Genomic DNA, 22,691 nt, shown 5'->3' on the forward strand with positions numbered 1-22,691 from the left:
CTGTTTATATATTTTAGTCCTCGTTGTCCTCCAGCATAGAATTCTGGCATTGCGACAGAGTCGAAAGTCCTCCAACCATAAGGTAATTAATATATTTAAGATATTTGTTAAAAAGTCTAATCTGTTTATATATTTTAGTCCTCGTTGTCCTCCAGCATAGAATTCTGGCATTGCGACAGAGTCGAAAGTCCTCCAACCATAAGGTAATTAATATATTTAAGATATTTGTTAAAAAGTCTAATCTGTTTATATATTTTAGTCCTCGTTGTCCTCCAGGATAGAATTCTGGCATTGCGACAGAGTCGAAAGTCCTCCAACCGTAAGGTAACTAATATATTTAAGATATTTGTTAAAAAGTCTAATCTGTTTATATATTTTAGTCCTCGTTGTCCTCCAGCATAGAATTCTGGCATTGCGACAGAGTCGAAAGTCCTCCAACCATAAGGTAATTAATATATTTAAGATATTTGTTAAAAAGTCTAATCTGTTTATATATTTTAGTCCTCGTTGTCCTCCAGCATAGAATTCTGGCATTGCGACAGAGTCGAAAGTCCTCCAACCATAAGGTAATTAATATATTTAAGATATTTGTTAAAAAGTCTAATCTGTTTATATATTTTAGTCCTCGTTGTCCTCCAGGATAGAATTCTGGCATTGCGACAGAGTCGAAAGTCCTCCAACCGTAAGGTAACTAATATATTTAAGATATTTGTTAAAAAGTCTAATCTGTTTATATATTTTAGTCCTCGTTGTCCTCCAGCATAGAATTCTGGCATTGCGACAGAGTCGAAAGTCCTCCAACCATAAGGTAATTAATATATTTAAGATATTTGTTAAAAAGTCTAATCTGTTTATATATTTTAGTCCTCGTTGTCCTCCAGCATAGAATTCTGGCATTGCGACAGAGTCGAAAGTCCTCCAACCATAAGGTAATTAATATATTTAAGATATTTGTTAAAAAGTCTAATCTGTTTATATATTTTAGTCCTCGTTGTCCTCCAGGATAGAATTCTGGCATTGCGACAGAGTCGAAAGTCCTCCAACCGTAAGGTAACTAATATATTTAAGATATTTGTTAAAAAGTCTAATCTGTTTATATATTTTAGTCCTCGTTGTCCTCCAGCATAGAATTCTGGATTTGCGACAGCACCGAAAGTCCTCCAACCGTAATGTAATTAATATATTTAAGATGCTTGTTGAAAAGTCTAATCGGACTATATATTTCAGCACCTGTTGTCGTCCAGGATGGAATTCTGGCATTGCGACAGCACCGAAAGTCCTCCAACCCTAAGGTAACTAATATATTTAAGATATTTGTTAAAAAGTCTAATCTGTTTATATATTTTAGTCCTCGTTGTCGTCCAGCATAGAATTCTGGCATTGCGACAGAGTCGAAAGTCCTCCAACCGTAAGGTAACTAATATATTTAAGATATTTGTTAAAAAGTCTAATCTGTTTATATATTTTAGTCCTCGTTGTCCTCCAGGATGGAATTCTGGATTTGCGACAGCACCGAAAGTCCTCCAACCGTAATGTAATTAATATATTTAAGATGCTTGTTGAAAAGTCTAATCGGACTATATATTTCAGCACCTGTTGTCGTCCAGGATGGAATTCTGGCATTGCGACAGCACCGAAAGTCCTCCAACCGTAAGGTAACTAATATATTTAAGATATTTGTTAAAAAGTCTAATCTGTTTATATATTTTAGTCCTCGTTGTCCTCCAGGATAGAATTCTGGATTTGCGACAGCACCGAAAGTCCTCCAACCGTAATGTAATTAATATATTTAAGATGCTTGTTGAAAAGTCTAATCGGACTATATATTTCAGCACCTGTTGTCGTCCAGGATGGAATTCTGGCATTGCGACAGCACCGAAAGTCCTCCAACCGCAAGGTAATTAATATATTTAAATACTTTGTTAAAATGAATATGTATTTGTATATATGTTTTTTAGTCCCGATTTTCCACCACCATCACATTTTACTGTGATGAATATAAATCTGTGTTCCTTTGTTCAACTTAAGGTAATTTAAATTAACAAAACATTGTTGAAAAATCTATGTTGAATATGTATTTTAGTACCGGTTTTCCTCCATTCATCTTCATACTGTGACAAGAAGTTCAATCAGAGGCAATTAAAATTATAATCACACATATTTTTAAAATTTTAAGTTTAAAGCTAAATGTGTGTTTAATTACGAGGCAAGATCAATAAGGTAAATAATTATATAAAAGATGGTAAAATGTCTATTTTGAACAAGCATTTCAGCTCCATATAATAGAGGTAATATGTATATTTAAATATAGTTATATATTATATATAATATATTCATACTTTAGCCGTTACAATATGATATTTTATTTTGCAAAGTTGTGGTTGTTGTGCAGATAACAGTAAATGCTTCAGATTATTATTATTGATGGAATATTTCACGTTAATTATACCCCAATATAAGGTAAAAATGATTTAAAAAAGAACTATTCAATGTTAAATTATCTTTAATTTCAGATTATCCACCAATGTGATATTACATGAACTTAATCTAATGGTTTTAGATTTATTTCCTTATGATGATTTATTTAGTTTATTAAATTAACTTACTAATAGGATTGTATAACAATCTGTTGCTAATTACTTTATTAATTGTTGTTGCTTACAAATGTTAAGTAAAATTGTTACATTAGTACAAATGGTCTTTTACTTTTAATCCCACCCAAAAAAGTTTCAAATTACATACATTCTTCATTAACATGTTCGTTATATAAGTACATAACTGTACATCTAATCTAATCCATTAATGTACTACAAATAAGTTTCCAACTATTTTTGACTTATGTTATATTAAGATTTAAACCCTGTGATAAATTATCATTTATATGTTGTTATATTATTCATTGACAACTATTGTCAAACAGTTTGTTTAAAGTAGTACTTACAATCCCTTAAATATATACCGTCGAAATTAATCTCTATTTATATTTGTTTATTAAATTTAGGTTAAGTTGCATTACAAATGATTTCAGAACTACTATTGACTAGAATCCACATGTTTAACAGTTGGCAACACTTAATTACTAGCAACCGGGCTCCCGAAATATAAACCTTAAATAACGGGGCGCTCTACCTTTCGCGCGTTAATTTTGAATGGGAACACGAGAACTTCGGGCGCGTACGGGTACACTTCGCCTTTACTCGGATGATACTTTATTCGAATGATATGACACCGATGGCAGCCTGCCGCGAATGCTTCAAGACGCCACCCGGGAGTAGGCAATCTCCGTGAACCTTTGTTTTATCCCAATAAGAAACCTAATTTTTATGAGGTTATCTACAAGATGTCCCATACTGGACAAACACCAGATAAAATGCTTTCTACTGGATATAAGAGAGTCCTAAAGAAAACCAAAGTATTTACCTTAAAATTTATTAAAATAACTTTTGAAATCATTGGTTTATAGAAAACATCAGTTTATAGATTTTATCAAATTCAAGACACAATGTAAAAAAACTCAAAAATACTAGTCGTTTATTAAAATAAAAAATAATTTTTATGAAACCTAGAGTTCACTGATTTAATTTAATTTTATTTTTATATAGTTATACAGTTGTGATGAGAAATGGTATAAAATATAAAATAAAACATTTTTAAGATATTTTATAAGAGAATTTAATTAAAATTTTGTCATGTCAAAAATAATATTCAAAACTTTTTTACTTAAACTAAAAACGACGAAGATATTGTACTAAAAAAACATTTGGTAGGATTATATTATTTTATTGAATAACTCAATTTCAATGGAAAGAAAGAAATATTGTACTTAAAACATTAACATGAAACTCGAGGTCTAAATATCATCATAACCATCGATAAAAACTTAAAATGCTCCTGAAGAATAGTTTACACTATTATTAATAAATATAAAAAAATATAGTCAATTGAAAATACAATAAGAAAATGTCCAAACAAGAAAAAACACCTTTTACAGACAGGCAAATTGGAATAATCAATGAATAAACAAAATATTTTCTTGTCTTGTCTAGACAAATAAAAATTGAAATAATTGAGTCTTTGACCAATGTGTCTATTAGAACAATTTGACGTCGACTAAATGGCCAAAATTTGCAAGGATGTTTACCAGTTTAAGAGACCTTTGGTACCAAAAAAGAATATTCTAACAAGACTAAAATTTGTCCAAAAATATATTAATTATCGTCCAAAATTCTGATGAAGAGTACTTTGGAGTAACAAATCCAAGTTCAATAGAATAGGATCAGATAGTAAACAATATGTTCGTTGTCCTCCAAATAAAAGTTTGATTCCTAGGTACACTAAGAAAACTTTGAAACAAGAATGGACAGTTTCGTATATAAAAACATCATGAGAGATGTAATAGAACCATTTTTGCCAAGGATAATTTACCAAGTTATTTAAAACTGGTTAAAAACAATCATGTTGAGGTTCCGGATTGACCAGCGGATCTAAATCCCATTGAAAACTTATGGAACAACATCGATTAAAACACCGAAAACCATCAAAATTAGATGAAATGCGTCTATTAATTGAAGAGGTGAGAAATTTAATTTCAAACAATCGTTGCCTAAATGTGTACTATTTCTCAATCTATCAAATTTATATAAATGTATCCATATAACATTAAGAAGATATTAAATAAAAAGCCAAAAGTAAAACACACAAGTCAATATTACAAATTTTTAATGTCAAGAATACAGATGTGATCTTCTTGAAATTGAATTGATTTATTTACACAATAATACAATTTGTTTTATTATTTTAAAGTATATTTTTAAAATATAATAAATTACCACGGAGAGCATAAAGTATAATTTAATTTTCCATTTATTAAAATAAAATTCTACACGTTAAAAGAATGTGTTTACCATAATAGAATACAAAAACAAATGTTAAGGGAGTAATAAATTGACGTGAAAATTATTTCAAGCGAAATTGTTATAAAACAAAGTTGTTGTTGTAATTTAAAATAAGACTTAAGTATCAAATTTAACAACAGTTTTTTATTAACCTGAGGGAAAATAATTAAAAGCTCTGTTGTTAAATATAGAATTTTGTTATTTATTTTAGATTAGGAACAACTCTGATTCAGGGCAATTTAGCTTGATATAATTATACAGAGTACAGTTGTTAAAACACTTTTCTAACAAACAAAAATTTTTGTTAGAAATTTGTTCTCTTTATAATCACATCACAGCATTTATACAAAGTATAAAAATTGATTTAAAAATCTCGCTCTTTTAACCTACATATTAAATTAAAAAATTAAATTAAAGATTAATGTTGATGATGTTAAATAATGCGGTTGACTACACCGAAAACATTGATTCATATAATCTCGTTCCCATTTAATAATGAGACAAACCAAAGACTTTCAAGAAATCAGCAACCAACAAAGCATGTAAAATATCTCTTGAATAAACCATCGTAAACAGTTTACGTTGAACAATAATAAACTGTTAGTAATTGAGAGGCGCAATGCCGTAGATGAAACTTTTCGACGTCTCTGAATTTACCCAAAATGCAGGAATTTGAATAATATAAACGTACCCGTATAATTGCATCATAATGCGGCATTACTGACGGAATTTATTACGGCGATTTTACAGAATGTTTTAGACTGTGTGTGTAGTATGTTGAAACTGAAATAACAAACTGAACATTCACGTTTACGCATTCAACCTTTCCAAGTAATATACAATGTACCCCAAAACAAGTTTTATGTCTAAACTTCATGCAATTCGCGGTTAGAACTGTCAAAACTATGGCCACAAATTTTTCGTGCCCCCAATGAATAATGGGGCAACAAAATTTTTATCTGAAACAGATGTATAATTTTATCTAATTTTGCTTATTTATTAATAAAATTTAATAGTCTGTGAATTAAAAAAAAAACTGACAAATGCGAAAAAAAATCTAAAAATAAGTGATGATCTCCATGTAACTTATGTATGTATATAACAAATTTTTATCAGCCATAATTTTCTTTTTGTTGTAGGAGAATTGTATTTATAACGTTAAAAACGACAAGTTCACAGGTATTTCGAATTGGATTCAGTCCAGTTATAAATTTAAACTGAATATTGTAAGTATAAATTATATCCTAATCATGGACATTTTACTTAGTAACTGGTTGTTTGTGCAAAATATCTGTAAAAAATAGCACACGATCTTTGTACATACGACTTACATACAATTTTGATAGGAAATTAAATAAAACAATAGTAGTTGTTCAAAGTCAATAATATATTTTTATCTTATTTTTAAATCAAACATAAAACAGCCATAAAAATAAGAATATGTCACCCGATAAAAAAATAAATGACCTCCAAAGTGAAACGTTGGTGGAGTTTCATCCTTGCATTACAATCTTGTTGTTAGAATTCTTTTCGTATTTTTGAATTACAATTTAATGAACGTATTCTCCTCATTGTTTATGCAATTTGAACGAGCCTCGCGTACCGACGGCGTGCCACCGTGAATGTTAAGACGCCTGAAAGACCATTATAACCAAAAATGAATTGTAATTTTCTACGATGAAATGGGATAATTCGCTTTGTGCCAAATGCAAGTTTAACCAGTTTTTAAAGGCTCGTTTATTGTGTCGCACTCATTATCGTTGCAATCCCACACACACAAACACATCGATGACTGACAGTGTATTGCAAAAAGGCGGTACTTGTTTTGTTTCGAACCGTGTTTATGCAATAACAAGATCAAAATAGCATGTAATTATGCATACATTCGTATTATTTATAAGTGACAATTAAAGTCTTGATTGTCTGAATGTAGTTTTTCATATTATACAGACAAAGAATCATCGTGAGAACACAGATCATTTCCTGAACTTGTATATACAACTATTTCTGTCATTAAACTAAAATGCGTCAAACATGGAGATGTAAACAAAGATGCTATAAACGTATAAATCTCTTGTAGAATACCAGAACAAGGAATACTTTTGCAATTAATTCAGTACATTCATTACCTAAATAGTCGAACTGAATTATTCCGAAGATCAAATCAAATATTCCATCTTGTAATAACACGATTAAAATAAAGTTAGATAACATAATTTAGGTACACTATGCAATAAACATTTTACGGCCATTATAAAATTAATTGGATAATAATGCTTCTAACTTTAAAGTGTGAATTAATTTTAATATTTATCGGCAAGAGAAAACTAAATTATTAGTGGTTGTAATATTATTAATTGTTCAACATGTGCATTTTTTAAATTTTAACAGAAATATTGAGTTTATTGCATTATTTTATATTAATTAATTTTTGATAAATGTCAATTCCTTTACACGCGGTATTTAATATTACTATTCTATATAAAATTACCTAATACTGATTTAATAGCTTATATTTTCCTCATATCGATTATAAATTCTGGATCGTTGAGTATTTAATTTAACGAGTTTTGTTTGGATTAAAAACATCTGTGAATTGTAACTAACGCTAAATATTGTTGTATTTAATGGAAAGTATATCTGTATGAAAACCGATCTGAAAAACAAGAATCCAATGAAATGAATGAAATATTTTAAGACAATGATGATTGAAACAATTTTTGACTTTAATAAATTATTAATGAAAAAAAAAATCTCAAAAAAATATTTCATAAATGAATGGATAATTTGTCGGGTCAATTTAAAAAATATTGTAAAACATTCTAAAAGAGTCTGCAATACGTTTGAAAAACAACAAAAATATTAGTCTAATTAGGTTGGGCAAAGAAATACCACATTCAAATATATTTACATTTTGTGACAGAGTACACAATATTAAGTAATTTAAATTATTTTACTTTTCTATATAAAATAACACAATGCTGTATTTCAAGGACACTAATTTAATAGATTATTTTTTCTAACATATCGATTGTAAATACAAAATCGTTGGGTATTTAATTTAACGAGTTTTGTTTGGAGTAAAGACATCTGTGAGTTGTAACTAACGCCAAATATTGTTGTATTTGGTGGAAAGTATGTCTGTATGAAAACACATCTGAAAAACAAGAAACCAATGAAATCGAGTTATAAAAATATTTTAAATCAATGATGTTTTGGCTACTCAAAAATTAATAATGAAAAATAAATCACAAAAAGAATGTGATATTTTATAAATGGATTTAATTCAAAATTTATTCAGTCAGTTATAAAATATTCTGAAGGATTCTGTCACATTATTACTCTGATTTGGTTGATCAATAGAATTTATATTATTCATTAAGAAAAAAGAAAAATTTCACTCCAGAGAATAATTATTAATAATAAGCATCAAGGTTTAAATATTACTGACATCGCTAAAAATATAAAAATTTCCTGAAAAATTATTTACATTGTTAGCAACAAATATGTAACAACACAAAATACAATAAAAAAACGTCCTAATAAAAAACAATACTTTTCATAGACAGATAAATTGGAAGAATCAGTAAATGATTTCCTTTCTTTTTTTTTCAAGGTAAATTAAATCTGAATTAATTAAGTCATCCAGTTTGTGTGTCTAATAGAACAATAAGACTAAGACACCATAAAAAATAATATTTAAACAAATTTAAAAATATATGAATTATTCTCCAGAAGAGTACTTTGGAATGATGAATCCAAATTCAACAGAATAGAATCAGATGGTAATCAATACTTTCACCGACTTCCAAATAAGAGTTTCAACCCTAGATACATTACAAAAACTTTGAAATTCCCTGGAAGAAACGTATGGTTTGAGGTTCATTTTCTTGATTTGGTAAAGCATACTTTTGAGTAAATGGTAACACATATTGGCCTAGAAAAGGAAGATAAACATTATAAACTTTTATATAACTTCATAATTATGGTAGATCAGTGATTATTAATAATTAAATGCGGAAAAAGTTATTTTTTCAAATCATTTTCCATATTATTATTTTTCAAGCATTAAAATCAAGGACTCATTTGTAAAAATATTTTACTGAAATAATTAAATTTATTTAATTTGTGTAATGACAGAAATTAAACTAGAGTTATCAATGAGATCTTGAAGTAATTGATTACCTCAGTCATTTAAAAATCGAACAAAATCATTTCTTGTCTTCTAGATAAATAAAAAATAAACTAATTGATACTTTATTAGTGTAATCAGATGTTCACTGAATGAACAATACTAGCAATGATCTCAGTAAAGAAACGATTGTATCAAAAAAGAATATTCAAACAAGACTAAACTTTGCTCAAAAATATATTATTATAATAATCCTCCAAAATTGTGTGACCCTAGACACACTACAAAAATTTTAAACTACAGTTGACGAAACGTTAGGGTTTGGGGATCCTCTTCTAGACATGGTAAAGGACCGTTACAGAAAATTATTTGTAAAATTTACCGTTTCATGTAGAGATATAATGAGAAAAGTAATGGAACCAGTTGCCAACCACAATTTACCAGTTACATGGATTTTTATGCATAACATTCTGAAGCAAAAATTAATTAAAAGAAAATTACCTTGATATTCTCGATTTTCCAGTGTTCTGATATAAATCCAATTGAAAACTTTTAGATGAATTGTGGTTACTAATCGAAGAGTCGTAGAGCATGCATCGAATGTTATGTGACTATCTATTTTGATTAAATAATAAATAAATAAATATGGTCTTCTCGTTAATCTTGTTTTATAAACATATATATAGACACTATAAATAAATGATTACAAATGATTCTTTAATAGGAAAATAGTCTGTTTAAACACGTTTTTGAAGCAATCTATGCATGTGGCATGTATATTTTATAAAATACTTATACACTATACTACAGTATAACCTTGACTTAAAACACGTATCTTATTATTGACAAAACAATGTAAATATATGTTGCAAGCAAACTATGATTTCACCATTTATTTTAAAAAAATCGCAGTTTTTCTATATACGAAAAATATATTTAACTTCTTCAATTGTCAAATCCAATGTACATTACAAAATTTTACATGTACAATGTAACTATCGATTTTTATTATACCAAAAATACACCAGTGGTATGCAATACCAACACATCTTTAAACCAGTTATTGTATACTAAAATTCATTTATTATATATATATATATATATATATATATATATATATATATATATATATATATATATTATATTTTTATTAGGGAATTTTAAAACATTTAACAGCAAAAACTGTTGTATTAACCACAACCCTGGAACACAAACAATAAGATCTAGTTTGACAGAACACTTAAATCCAATTAACCAAAAATTACGAACGCGAATTTTCTGAGGGAATTCCATCCGACAAATTCCGCAATAAACAGTTGTTAATATCTTCGATCGGAAAAGCCTGTTCTTAAGGTACCGCCACATAAATAAAAAATGATGTCGACTATAAACAACTTGATGTTATGTCAAGCAAAGCCGGTTTCTAATACCACCTATTCATATGCAAATTCCAAACTCACGTTTCGACTCCAACTCGCGGAGTTTTGCGAACAACAAAGGGAATTAGCGTATAAAACAAACAAAAATATCATGTGGCCTCAAGAATTGTGTGGGTGGGTGGTAAATGAAAAAGACTCCGAAATAAATTGTTCGACTTACCTTAATTGACGGCGGTCGGTAAAACTGCACCGAACAAATTTAAACACATGTCGGAGGGAATCACCGTGAATCAACAGTCCGAAAATAATTTCTTATTGTTCTAAAAACGACTTCAAAACTCATATGTCACAATAACTAACCAACGGAAGCCATGTTGGATACCATTACCAACACAACAAAACAAAACCCCTGCCATTTTGAATGTAAATAAACAAAACTGCGGCATTGAATTTGTTTCTTGTTATTACATAATTTGAAAATGCTTTGTTAGAACAGATGCGATAATTTTATTAGATAATTTCGATTACTACCGGTTTACGGATAATATAAATAGAAACAAATGTTATTTTAGAATAAATTTAGGAGTTTCCTAAAACGAGATAACACAAACTGTTCCCGTTAGAACATAAATAATAATTAATTATTGGGTGCGTATACTATTTTTAAATATTGCATAACATAACTGCGCAAATTTATTTCAAAAGTGATATACCTTAGTGGCAGTAATTTTCCATCAAAACGAATATCTGGAATTTATTTTAGCATTTGTTGTCTAAAAAAAATTTTATGTGTTTTGGAGTGTTAAGTTAAATATCAGAAGGAATTAAAAAAGCTATAGGTAAAATATAACTACTTTTATTCAACATAATAGCAAAAAATGTTTTTATATTTATTAATAAATAAATACTAACACAAGACAAAAATTTAGATTTGTGATCAATCACTATATATAGAATATTATAATTACCTAATACATAAATAATTTAAAATAGATATAAATAAATATAGGAAACAATAAGATGCCAAAAATTTTAATTTTATAAATAAATTGTTTGGGTGGCTATTGAGGGTTTTGTGGGAAGTAGTAGGCCTTCATTTCGTCTATTGCCTTGCACCACTCTAACGCATATCCTTCAGGGTCTTCCAAATTATACCTTCGATTTGGCTGAAACAAGAAAAATCCATATTATAGACAACCAGAATTTATAGAATGAATTTTATGTCGGATTTGTTATTAGATACATTTCAGTAGTATATCAGTCATATTATTAATTAACTCACATTATACAATTCTAAAAAATTTTGTACAAATTCATCAACAAATGAAGTTTGAATTAGGTAAAACATCTTCTAAATTCGATTAATTTTGTCTTACAACTGTGTTAGTATTTGAATTATTAATACAGATTGGCATGAATTAATAAAATAAATATATGGTAAGTAGATACATATTTCCTATTACTGGTGTTTATATTTAAACAGTATATTAAAATAGTATTTCATTTCTGTTGTTAAACATTGATACTTACTGTGTGGACGTAAAATATTTTGAAATTTTTCGCTTCCGTCGACATATCCTGACTCCACGGTATCTCTCCCTTTAGAGTCATAGTCAATGGATCTACATAGTAAAGATGCGGTCCCAATGTCAGAAGAAACATCCTTCTCCGCAAAAACAGACCCTTTTTCTTATCAACCAACCCTTGCTTTATAATCAGATTTCCATCAACGAATTCGTTATAAATGTTGTCCTTTTGAGCTTCCAATCGCTGACTGATTATTTCCGGTGTCAAATCGGCCAATTTGCTCCCCGATTCAGATTTTTTACGTACAACTGGTTGAGACTCCAGTACATCCAAGTGAAGTCTATACATGTAACAAATATGAGAATTAAATAATAATAAGCAATATTATATTATCGAATAAGTTTTCATTTTAAATGTAAATTTATGTATATATTTGCAAGTTCCTTCTATCTGCTGCTTTCTTAAATCCTAAATATATATCTGGTAATGGCGCCAAAATATACTTAGTTATAGGTAATATAAATATTTATTTACTTTACTAGTTCTATTATAAAAATATATCCAGTAAACACTCTATAAATATTATAAAGTTTCATTATTTTAACAACATACTTAGACACTTTTCCAGCATCCAATCCAGGCTCCAAATTATCAGGAATAATGTGCTCAGCAGATTCATTATCATCAGATATGGTCGGCGGTGGGCCCAAATTATCCCAATTGACATCGCTAAATAAACTATGCGCCCGTATACTTTGATACCGGTTTTCGTCATTTGCTCCCAGTCTCTCTGACGGTTCCACTATTAATAATTTGTTCACCAAGTCCTTCGCAGTCTCATTGAAGGCGTTTGGGAATTCATACTTCAAGCTCAGGATGTTCTTGAAGATCAGGTATTCAGTAGGTCCCCTAGAAGTATCAGATTTTTAATAAATGATTTGAAGATAAAAGAATATTAATATTTCTTGTGATGGATTCAAAACATGTTTTGAAATATTCAAGCTATATTTATTTAAGTAATTATATGTAATTATGTTAACAACAAACATAATAATATTTACATACTAATTTAATTTTCAGATAGCGACGTAATTTCCTTACCTAAAAGGCATTTCACCAGCAACCATTTGATAAATAATACATCCAAGTGCCCAAAGATCTGAAGCATATGTAGTGGGGTTGTTTGAGAGTACCTCAGGACTGACAAACTGAGCAGTCCCAACGAAACTTCGCCTGCGATTTGTATTGACAGAGTCTTGAACTTTATCTTCCTGACTAAGAATTTTGGCACTGCCAAAATCAGTGATGCGTAAATGCCAATTATCATCTAATAAAATATTTTCTGGTTTCAAATCCCTATGTATTATGCCTTTGGAATGCAAGAATTCCAAAGCTAAAATCAGTTCGGCAGTATAATATTTTGTACATTCCATATTAAAGCACCCATATTTAGTGATTTGTGTGAGGAGTTCGCCGTTCCTGGCGTAAGTTAAGACAAAATACAATCTTTCCTCATCTTGAAATGTTTGTGATAAGTGTACGAAATAGGGGGAACTACTACCTATAATTCTAAATACTTCTTTCTCCCTAAGGACATATTCCCTCTTCTTTTCTCTGAGTATGTGCCGCTTTTCGCAGACTTTAACTGAAAGGATAATGAATTAAAAAAAGTTACTTCAAAAGCCATCTGTCACTTACTTGCATATTCTTTCGAATTATGTATATCCTTTGCTAAGTAAACTGAACTAAAACTTCCTTCACCAATGAGCTTTCCAAATACATAATCGGCCGCAGATCGCTTTCTGATCTCCTCAGGTTGAGGAGGCATATTTCACCAAAACAACTGAAATTGACATAAGATTATGGTACAAGTTTAGTGGGTCACTGTCGGCGTTTGACCTTTCCAAACGGAATTATTTTTTACCTTTGCAAATATTTATTAGAGATATCAAACACGGTGTTGTTTGTGCACACGTCACTCTTACGTCATTTTTACAATTACAACAAAACAAAACATCAGAAACTTTAATGACGTTACCGAGGATAGCCTGCTTCGAAGATACCCGATACCACTTACGAAACAACGTAACCTTAACGAAACATCAATTGCATAACAATGACACCGTCGTTCCGACCTGGTTCAATCCGGTCATGTTTTGATGAATAATTTCCACAAAACAAATAAATCTGACAGTTAAATGAACTTTCTTCTTTCAAATTCAGACGCGGACTGCTTTACCGACAGGTTCGCCGCCATATTGATTTTAGAAACGGCGGTGGGGGTTGGATGTAGTGGCGCGCATACTGAAAATCCTCACTTGGACGCCTAAATAGAAATTAGACGTCGTGCGTCACCGTCGTCGGTACATTGATGCGGCTTTTCGCTATGAATCGTGTTTCTCTCGTCGCGGAATAGTAACAATGACAAAAATTTTTATCACTGACTTTTATTCATTACCACACAAATTAAGGACAATTTATTGTTAGTTTTAAGAATTACAAATAACTGTCTATATGAGTGGTATGTAGCTTTTGATTATTATTAAATTTCTTCTTTTTTTTTGGAATCTTCCTTTTTGTTTATTATTTTTGAACCAACTTGTTAGTAATGTATATTTGAATATTTTTTATGTAATTGTTCATTCAAGAATTTAGATAAAATGCATGTTGCATCTCCCCAAAACGTGACCGGAAATGGTGAGGACCATTTTTTATTTTAAGTTGTAAAATTAAAAATACTTCAATATAAGGCAAGATTTTAATAATTTGTTATTTTTGGTATTTTTTTAAATATACATATATATTATAGTATTACATTAATAATTTTTATAACGAATATTATATAAAAACAATTTATATTTAATTTAATTTTTCAATGTTTCTATTTGAAAAAAAGTTCTATATTAATTAATCTATTAATTAATATATTGAACAACAACTGTAAAAACCTAAGTAATAAAAATAAATAACTATTTGATCTACTCTTTCTCCCATTATTTATTTTGTACCTAAATCAAAATAATTTCTACTTAAATTAGGTCTTAAACAAAATAGATGCGAAATGTGGCTCGTCACAGAAATAGCACACTTTTGAAAAAAATTATTTGTCAAATGATAAGTTTAAACAAAATTGTTAATATTTTGTTGTGTACCCTTTATTCGTTATAATTATCTGTAAACGGTGAGGCAAAGATGTAATGAAATATCGCCAATGGTCGTTTGAAATTAAATTTCACAACTTTTCAATTAATTACCATAATTCGTCTAAATTTGATGCCTTTTGGTATTTTAATCTAGATTACAAGTCGTTCCACAAGTTTCAAATTGTATTTAGATCAAGACTTTACACTGGACAATTGAAAATCTCAACATTTTTATATTTTAACCAACGTTGAACAACTTTGGATGCATGCATAAAAATGCATGTAATTGGTAAATTATTGTGGGCAAGTGGTTCCAGTACATCTCTCATGATATCTCTATATATGAAATGGTCCATTTTACAAATAATTTTTTGTGATGGTTCTATAGCATGCCAAGGAAAGGAACTCTAAGCCAAAACTTTTCCTCCACATTGTTTCAAAGTTTTCGTAGTGTATCTGGGGTCTAAACTAATATTGAGAGGACAATGAATGCATTTTGATATTGTTCTATTGAAGACAGATTCATCACTTCAATAATTCACCCTTTATCAAAAATTATGGAGGAACATTAATGTATTTTAGTGCAAACTTTTAGTCTTGTTCGAATATTCTTTTTTGATATCTTTCCTTTTCTCCGGAGAGCAATATTTGTCCTCCTTATTGACAGTTTATTTAATAAAATAATATAAATCCTACTAAGAGTATTGTTAAATACATACACAAAACTGATTAATATATACATTTTTAAGATATTTGACGAAAAATTTTTAAATTTTGTGCTATTTCTTTGACCACCAATATATATTTTTAAAATTTACTAAAATTTTTTCCAATAACTGTAAAAACATTGTGTTATTATTAAATACTATTATAGTAAAATACTCTTAATAATTGTAAGGAGGTTGTTTAAACGTTTTCAAAAATATTTGCTTTTTCCATTAGCATTATGAATTTGCCATTTACTGTGTGTCATTGCCGGATTATGAATGCATAAATTTCCTGTCTACGTTCTCTTTGATACGACTCAACAGTTTTATAGGCGCAACAGTAGATTTAAAATGATTTACTAACTGTCCGCTTTAAAAAAATATGTTTATCAGGGAACCCCACAGGTTTCATGTCGTGATTAATAATGTATTTTACAACCTTTTTCGGTCAACGCATTTTATTTTTTAATCATTTACTTCTGGAAAATTATTGCAAATATTTCATTTTTTATCTACTAACCTACATCAATAAAATTAATGTTGTGACATTTAATTTACGTAATTAATTAAATGCGTTCTTCATTATACCGGGTATTTATCAGAATTTTAGGAACAGTTCGTAATCTGTTCGTGAAAAACACACGCTTATTAATAAAATGAACTTTTTATATTAATTAGTTATGTAATATATAAAGTCAATATAATTATCACAATTAAATTATTTTCATTTCAAATGAAAACTATACTCGAACTAAAGCGACTTAAATCAATAATTATAGAAATAACTAACTAAATGAACAAATCTGATTTAACGAGATATGAAAACTGAATAATTGAAATTGTTTTGAGTTTTTACTCATAGTCTTTAATTGATTTATTTTGAATTTTACACAAATTATCATGAATACATACAAATTCTTATTAAACGTGCATTTTAATTTCACTTTTTTGAAAATTATCATAATGCTTTATGTTGTTTGCTAATTAATTATACATTCGTAAACTTTTACAAAACAAACTTTTGTTTGTTGAGTTTTAACTGTTTTAAAATAAAATAACATATTTTCCTCTAGTACTATATTCATGTATGCTAATAACATAACATGTGTAATTTGGTTTTTAATTTTATAAATAACTTCGAACAATTCATCGTTTTATATCTTTCATTTTAGTAATTTTTAACATATCTTTTATTTTAATAAATTTATTGGCCTTTAATATTATGCTCATGCATTTATTCTGCAGTTTCTGAAATTGATTTAATGTATTCAAGTTACAATTAAATAAAACTGAAGCACAATAATCAATATGAGAAGTAGTGGTTTCCTTATAAATTAATATCCTCGAATTTACGTCGAAGTTGTACGTCAATAAATAAATATTTTTGGAAATTATTTTTAAAACATAATTATAATGTCCTTTAAGTTTAAAGTTGTTATCTATAATCACATAACATATTTAATTTCTGTTATAAATCCACCAAAGCTAGTCTTATTCAACTTCTGTCACAATTATGTTCCATCTAAAGTTTTAAAAGCTCTCCTGAAATTCAGTAATATATAATACTAATATAATTTTATCATTTCTATAAACATCTTATAAGGAACAATTAAACATTTTTACAATATTTAAAATACAATTTCCACACGTGAAGAATTAGCTATAATTAATTTTTAAAATAATATTATATGAAATCAATAACTAGTTTCAAGTGTCTTAACGAGGGTTGAAATGTGTCTCACCCGAAGTTCCACATCAAAATATAACACAGTTGCGAGCAAAGTGACAATTAATGTACAAAATTAGATTATTTGACAATAGAAGCAAAACCACTGCTCGGGATTTATCGAAATTATACCAAGGTAATTAATTAATTTGTGAAATGTAATACCTACAATAATCTCGTGATATTCGAAGAGGGAAGATTTATTTAAGATATATTTCTTTGAAAATTATTAAAGTCTATGAAAATGCTTAACGTATTTACTCATAGGAAAAAGGTTTTTCCTAATTATACAGTTTATATTTAGAGTTTAAGTATCCTCTTTTTTCAAGTAAAAATCAATCAAATCATATTAGTTTTGTTCTAATGTTCTAATTGTAATTCTATTCCTAAATTAAAGTGTTGTAAGTATGTCATGGTAACACCTGCTACAAACATCCTTTACATTGTTTACTTTGTTTATGTACAACTTGCATTCTGAACACACAATTGACAATTATATGTGTTTATATAAGACGAGCGTAAATATATTTTTTATTACTAAAAGACAAGTAACTCTAACATATTATAAATTTATATCACAAACTTTAAGGGGATGTAGGAAAGGATAAATATGAAGAAATGTCTTGATGAACAAGGGTTTCAGTGACATTAAGTATTTCGTTATCAAGAATTGGTGTCGTTCTCCCAAAAACAAACTGTACAAGAGGTATAGCCTAATATATGAAGAAAATATTTAATATACTTACATGGGTCTGCAAAATGACTAGTTTCGGAGATACCAGGGATTATTTCTTTCTGTCTTATCAGTGTTCAACACTGTCCATTATTTTTATTCATCAAAATATGACTGCTTAGTATACGATACTGCTAAATTTTCACCAATAAAAGTAACAAAGAACACAAAAAAGTTTACTAATGAGTTAAAAAAAATATGATACATCTACTTAAAGTTTGTGACAGTTACATGTATTATATATCAGTAGATTATAATATAGAATATAATTAAAAATTTCTGCTATTTAGTGCAATGATTTTAATTAATACTGACAGTGGTGAATCCGAAATGAAAAATAATGGGGAGCACAAAAAATGAAACACGTATATGTGGGAGAATGGCGGAGTTCGTTAATTTACTACTGAACTTAACTCGCCACAAATTGCTTTTGTTTCAATTAATCCTAATTACCTTAAACCATTACGCTCTTCATAAAATTATATACAAAGATTGAATAAACACACTTTTGGCTTTTCAATGAATCTATTTACGACAATAATCACAGTTCAGAACAATTTTTAATGGTTGATCGGGTTTTAATGTCACCATGATAAACACAACAAGGAGATGGTTTGTACAGCTTAATGTCCAAAAAATCCTCTCCGATCTTAATGTCCTCCCACAGATGTCTAGTGGCTTTCTCCAGCATTTGCAGTTCGAACAAACTAACGTTACCGATATCGATGTGTTTCATAACGCCGCCTGGTCCAAGAAGGATGGGCTGCGAGGAGTATTTAGTGTTGAGAACGTTGGTTCTTATGAAGGCCGGCTCGATAATGTTAGGCTCGCCACTCATGGCTCTTAACAGGGAATCTATGAATCTGGCCGCACCGAAAGCTCTCGACAGTGTTGCAGGTGATTCGCCGCGTTTGGCATCTATGATGTTTGAATCTGCGTATTTTACCAGGTTGGTGAACCACTTAATCTAAAATGTAACAAAGAATATACAGTATGGTTTCGAAAACAACTGTCCATAACTAATGGATCCAAATTTGCTCCATTCAGATGTTAATAACAACGATAAAAGCAACTAAATTTTATCAAGATTATAACACATATAAATTTGGGTATAATGTCTGTCTAACTCTTTTATTTCGTCTTAAAATATCGAGGAAAAAAAGTTTTCCAAAAATATCAAATGAAGTTTTGATGAGAAGACATTGTTCTTCAGACCCAATCACTCACTTTCGTCAAAGATTTGTTGACAAAGATCCAAGTCCACTACACAGAAACCTCTACCAATAACTGCAATAATGGATACTGTCTAAAAAATTCTATTTATAAATCGGTAACATATTACAACAGGATGATCTACCAATAACAAAGAATATTAGTAAAGGTATAACTAAACTAACATCAACTTTTTCAAAAATCTCATAAGTAAGAAACAACATATTGGGAAGACCATAGAAAGAGGAGAAACTGATAAATCTAGATTAGCCGAACATGTATGAAAAAATAATTATAAAATACTATAAAATAAGTTCAAAGTGATAAAAATAACACTGAGTGAATAGGAAGTTCGTGAAGACAGAATATATAACAGATGGACTGAAAAGTAACCACTTTGACCAGCAAAATGCGCTACTATCACGAAACAGAATATGATGCCTTATAGCCCATTCATATTTAGCCCAACATGTCAAGTTTCAAAGCGATACAGCCCTTAGTTTTGTTTTGACTGCTGATTTTTGGTTACTTATCAAGAAGACCACAGGAGAAAAAACAAGAATGTCAACAACAAAAACGGGAATATATAGATTAGCCAAATGCGATTCAGAAGAAAATCACAAAATACTATGGTACTATACTAAAGAAATAGATAAAGAGGAACATTGGTTGAAGAGAGTTGTTGAATATTGAGAAGAAAATGAATTTATGTACAGTGAAACAAATGTGGAAATTATCAATCCATTAAAAGAAATATTTACCTTGAAGAAGATTATATCTCCTCTGTCTTCTCTCCATCATAAAGGATCGACAAACAATATTTTATTAAAAAATAAGTGTTAATGGTTTTTAAGTAAGTTAGGTAAATACACATGTTTTCACAGACATCATCGCATCATGAACAAGAAAGGTATAACTAAATAACAACTCCAAAAATCTCATCAAAGAAATAACTAAGAAATTATCGGGAATACCACAGGAGGAATAACAAGAACACTAGTTACGAAAATTGGAAAAACTGATATATCTGGATTAGCTAAACACACTTAAAAACAAAATTAAAAAATAATATCAAACGGGACTTAAATGAGCGAGAGAAAGCACAAACTTTATCCTAAATATTAGCATGAAGATAAAATCTCCTCTTTCCGTGTAAACTGTAAATCAAAAACTAAAAAGATATTAACTATTTTAAAGTAAACTTTGAATAATTCGAAATGTGTAGACTAGACATTTTCAAAAAATTCGACAAATTTTTTTTTCTTATTTATGTCGAAGATCTTGTTGGAAATGGTAAAAAAAATACTGTAAAAGTTACAGCTCTTAATATTAATATTAAAAGGTGCCGCATCGTAAATTTTCCCATTTAAATAACACGGGAACGGGATGGATGAATTTTGAAATTTTTTAACTCTCCTTAGAGATAATATTTCAAAGTGATCAAAACAGATTTTTATAGAAAATTTAAAGCTCTACAAAAAATGTCTCTTACAGTTTTATTTTTCTATTTATTTTTTCAAAAGTTATTTAACATTAAAGTTTTATTGATTTGATTGATTGATTTATATGACATTTTTTGTAGAGAATTCAATTTCCAATAATTTATCTCCGAAAAAATTTTTGATATTTTTTACAGATCATAAGTTACCTGCTAAAAACTAAAAATTTTATTAAATAAATGTTATTTTACTGCTTAAAATTAAGCATTTTATTTAAATAAATTTTTACTAAAAAATTGATTGTTTATTATAATCAATGTAGTATATATCGTTACACTAACAGACTTTTACTACAATTTGGCAATTTTTTTCTGTATTCACTTATAACTAGCAATAAGTATTGTAATTGCTCTTCATTTTTCGTTAAACACTCTACAAAAAATGTCATATAAAATATTATACAACTTAAATCAAACGGACACTCTATAATTATTGTGAAATTTGTGATTTTTTCTTTTTTCTAATTGAGAAGAAACAATATTTATGGAGTTAAATTAATACCTGCTCCTCGGAGATCGGAACCTGATGTTTAATCTGAGAGAACAACGGCACCGTGGTTTCGGGAGAATGTCCCCCAACAACCGGCACCTCAATGTTGCGCGGGTCAATTCCCTCGAGCTTCCCGATAATGGTGTTCGCCCTGAGCGTGTCCAAAGTGGTGATGCCCATTATCCTCATGGGATTGGTGCCCGAATACTTTTTCAATATGTTGTTGACAAGCGGCACCAAAGAGTTGATCGGGTTTGTCAGTATGGCGACCAGCGCGCCAGGATTGAAGCGACCCACGATCTCGGATATTTCTCTGACGTGCGAGGCATTGGCTATGAATAAGTCCCTGTAGGACATTCTGCGCCGTTTCTGAACGCCTGTGGAGATCACCACCAGGTCCGCGTCTTTGATCGCCCGCGACAGTTTCTTGTGGGCCGACACGTTGACGTTCGACGGGATGGCGACCAAGTCGGAAATAATGCCATACGGATTGGTCTGGTCACAGATGCATAATTCAGAGATGAGCGGGTTCGTCTTTACGAGCATTATCAGCGATTCGTTGACCGAACCTGAGGCACCGCATATTGTTACTTTGAACGTTTTCCCTGTATTGATGTGGCGTATTGATTGTCGTATTACATTTTTGAATATTATGCGATTCATTGTTTTTATAATGGATGACTGAAATTTTGATTCATGAGAACGATTTTTTCATGATATTAATGGCAATGTCAATGTGACGAATGGAACTTAATGGATATGTCAAAATAAATTATTCATACTTATCTTTTTTTGTTTTATAAAATTATAGAGGTTATAAATGGCATTTGTTTCATTTCAATATCTTTAGTATTTTCGTAGATATATATAATATAATAATTTGAAGTGTCTGGTGACGTCTTTAGTGCCCATCTCCCCTTTTACTAATATTAATAGATAATGAATTGTATTTACCAGGTGAGTTGTGAAAATGGAAAAAAATTGTACTAGGTCAATCAGACATCTTAAATTTAGAAAATTTAATTAGTTAAATTTAAATAGTGCATAACTGTGAAGAAAATATGATGAAGCATGTTTCTTATGTTTACTTTTAAGGAGAATAAAATAATAATATAACATATTTACTCTTGAAATATAAAAATTATTACAATAACTGTAACAAATATTCTACAAATATTTTATAATACTCATAACAGCTTCACTCAAAATGATCTTCATAACAGATTGTACCATTTGTTGACGAATATAG

At 29.2% G+C, this 22,691-nt stretch overlaps 4 protein-coding genes and 1 long non-coding RNA gene across 8 annotated transcripts in view; 2 read left to right on the top strand and 3 right to left on the bottom strand.

Moving 5' to 3' along the window:
- Positions 1 to 10,810, bottom strand: part of LOC109596779 (myocardin-related transcription factor B) — an 83,970-nt gene extending 73,160 nt beyond the window's left edge. For 3 of the 4 annotated variants that reach the window (XM_020012359.2, XM_049962437.1, XM_049962436.1), the window contains exon 1: positions 10,627 to 10,806. The gene's annotated coding sequence lies outside the window, so the exon portion shown is untranslated. Of the gene's footprint in view, positions 1 to 10,626 lie in introns of all 4 variants that reach the window. The other variant, XR_007547162.1, reaches the window with a different exon arrangement.
- On the top strand, positions 1,503 to 2,598 carry LOC109607314 (uncharacterized). Its single transcript, XR_002192174.2, has 7 exons — positions 1,503 to 1,655; positions 1,712 to 1,776; positions 1,833 to 1,897; positions 1,959 to 2,028; positions 2,084 to 2,288; positions 2,345 to 2,460; positions 2,514 to 2,598. It is a non-coding gene; the product is annotated as an uncharacterized LOC109607314 (long non-coding RNA).
- Positions 10,811 to 11,246: 436 nt separating the features above from the next.
- Positions 11,247 to 14,114, bottom strand: LOC109596747 (3-phosphoinositide-dependent protein kinase 1). The gene is made up of 6 exons (XM_020012326.2): positions 13,858 to 14,114; positions 13,632 to 13,776; positions 13,035 to 13,578; positions 12,546 to 12,842; positions 11,937 to 12,273; positions 11,247 to 11,572 (listed from the first exon to the last, which is right to left on the bottom strand). Exons 2-6 carry the CDS (start codon positions 13,759 to 13,761, stop codon positions 11,468 to 11,470), a joined length of 1,413 nt encoding a protein of 470 aa, XP_019867885.2. The 5' UTR covers positions 13,762 to 13,776; positions 13,858 to 14,114; the 3' UTR covers positions 11,247 to 11,467.
- A 167-nt stretch (positions 14,115 to 14,281) lies between these two features.
- The window catches only part of LOC109596733 (GTP-binding protein Rhes), a 56,995-nt gene continuing 48,585 nt past the window's right edge, over positions 14,282 to 22,691 (top strand). The window contains exon 1 of the mRNA XM_020012311.2: positions 14,282 to 14,454. The gene's annotated coding sequence lies outside the window, so the exon portion shown is untranslated. The remainder of the gene's footprint in view (positions 14,455 to 22,691) is intronic.
- On the bottom strand, positions 18,749 to 22,186 carry LOC109596759 (malate dehydrogenase). The gene is made up of 2 exons (XM_020012337.2): positions 21,455 to 22,186; positions 18,749 to 19,209 (listed from the first exon to the last, which is right to left on the bottom strand). The coding sequence occupies exons 1-2, from the start codon at positions 22,103 to 22,105 to the stop codon at positions 18,784 to 18,786; spliced, it is 1,077 nt and encodes a 358-aa protein (XP_019867896.1). The 5' UTR covers positions 22,106 to 22,186; the 3' UTR covers positions 18,749 to 18,783.

This window comes from Aethina tumida, chromosome 2 (assembly GCF_024364675.1).
Source record: "Aethina tumida isolate Nest 87 chromosome 2, icAetTumi1.1, whole genome shotgun sequence".
Taxonomy (NCBI): Eukaryota; Metazoa; Arthropoda; class Insecta; order Coleoptera; family Nitidulidae; genus Aethina; species Aethina tumida.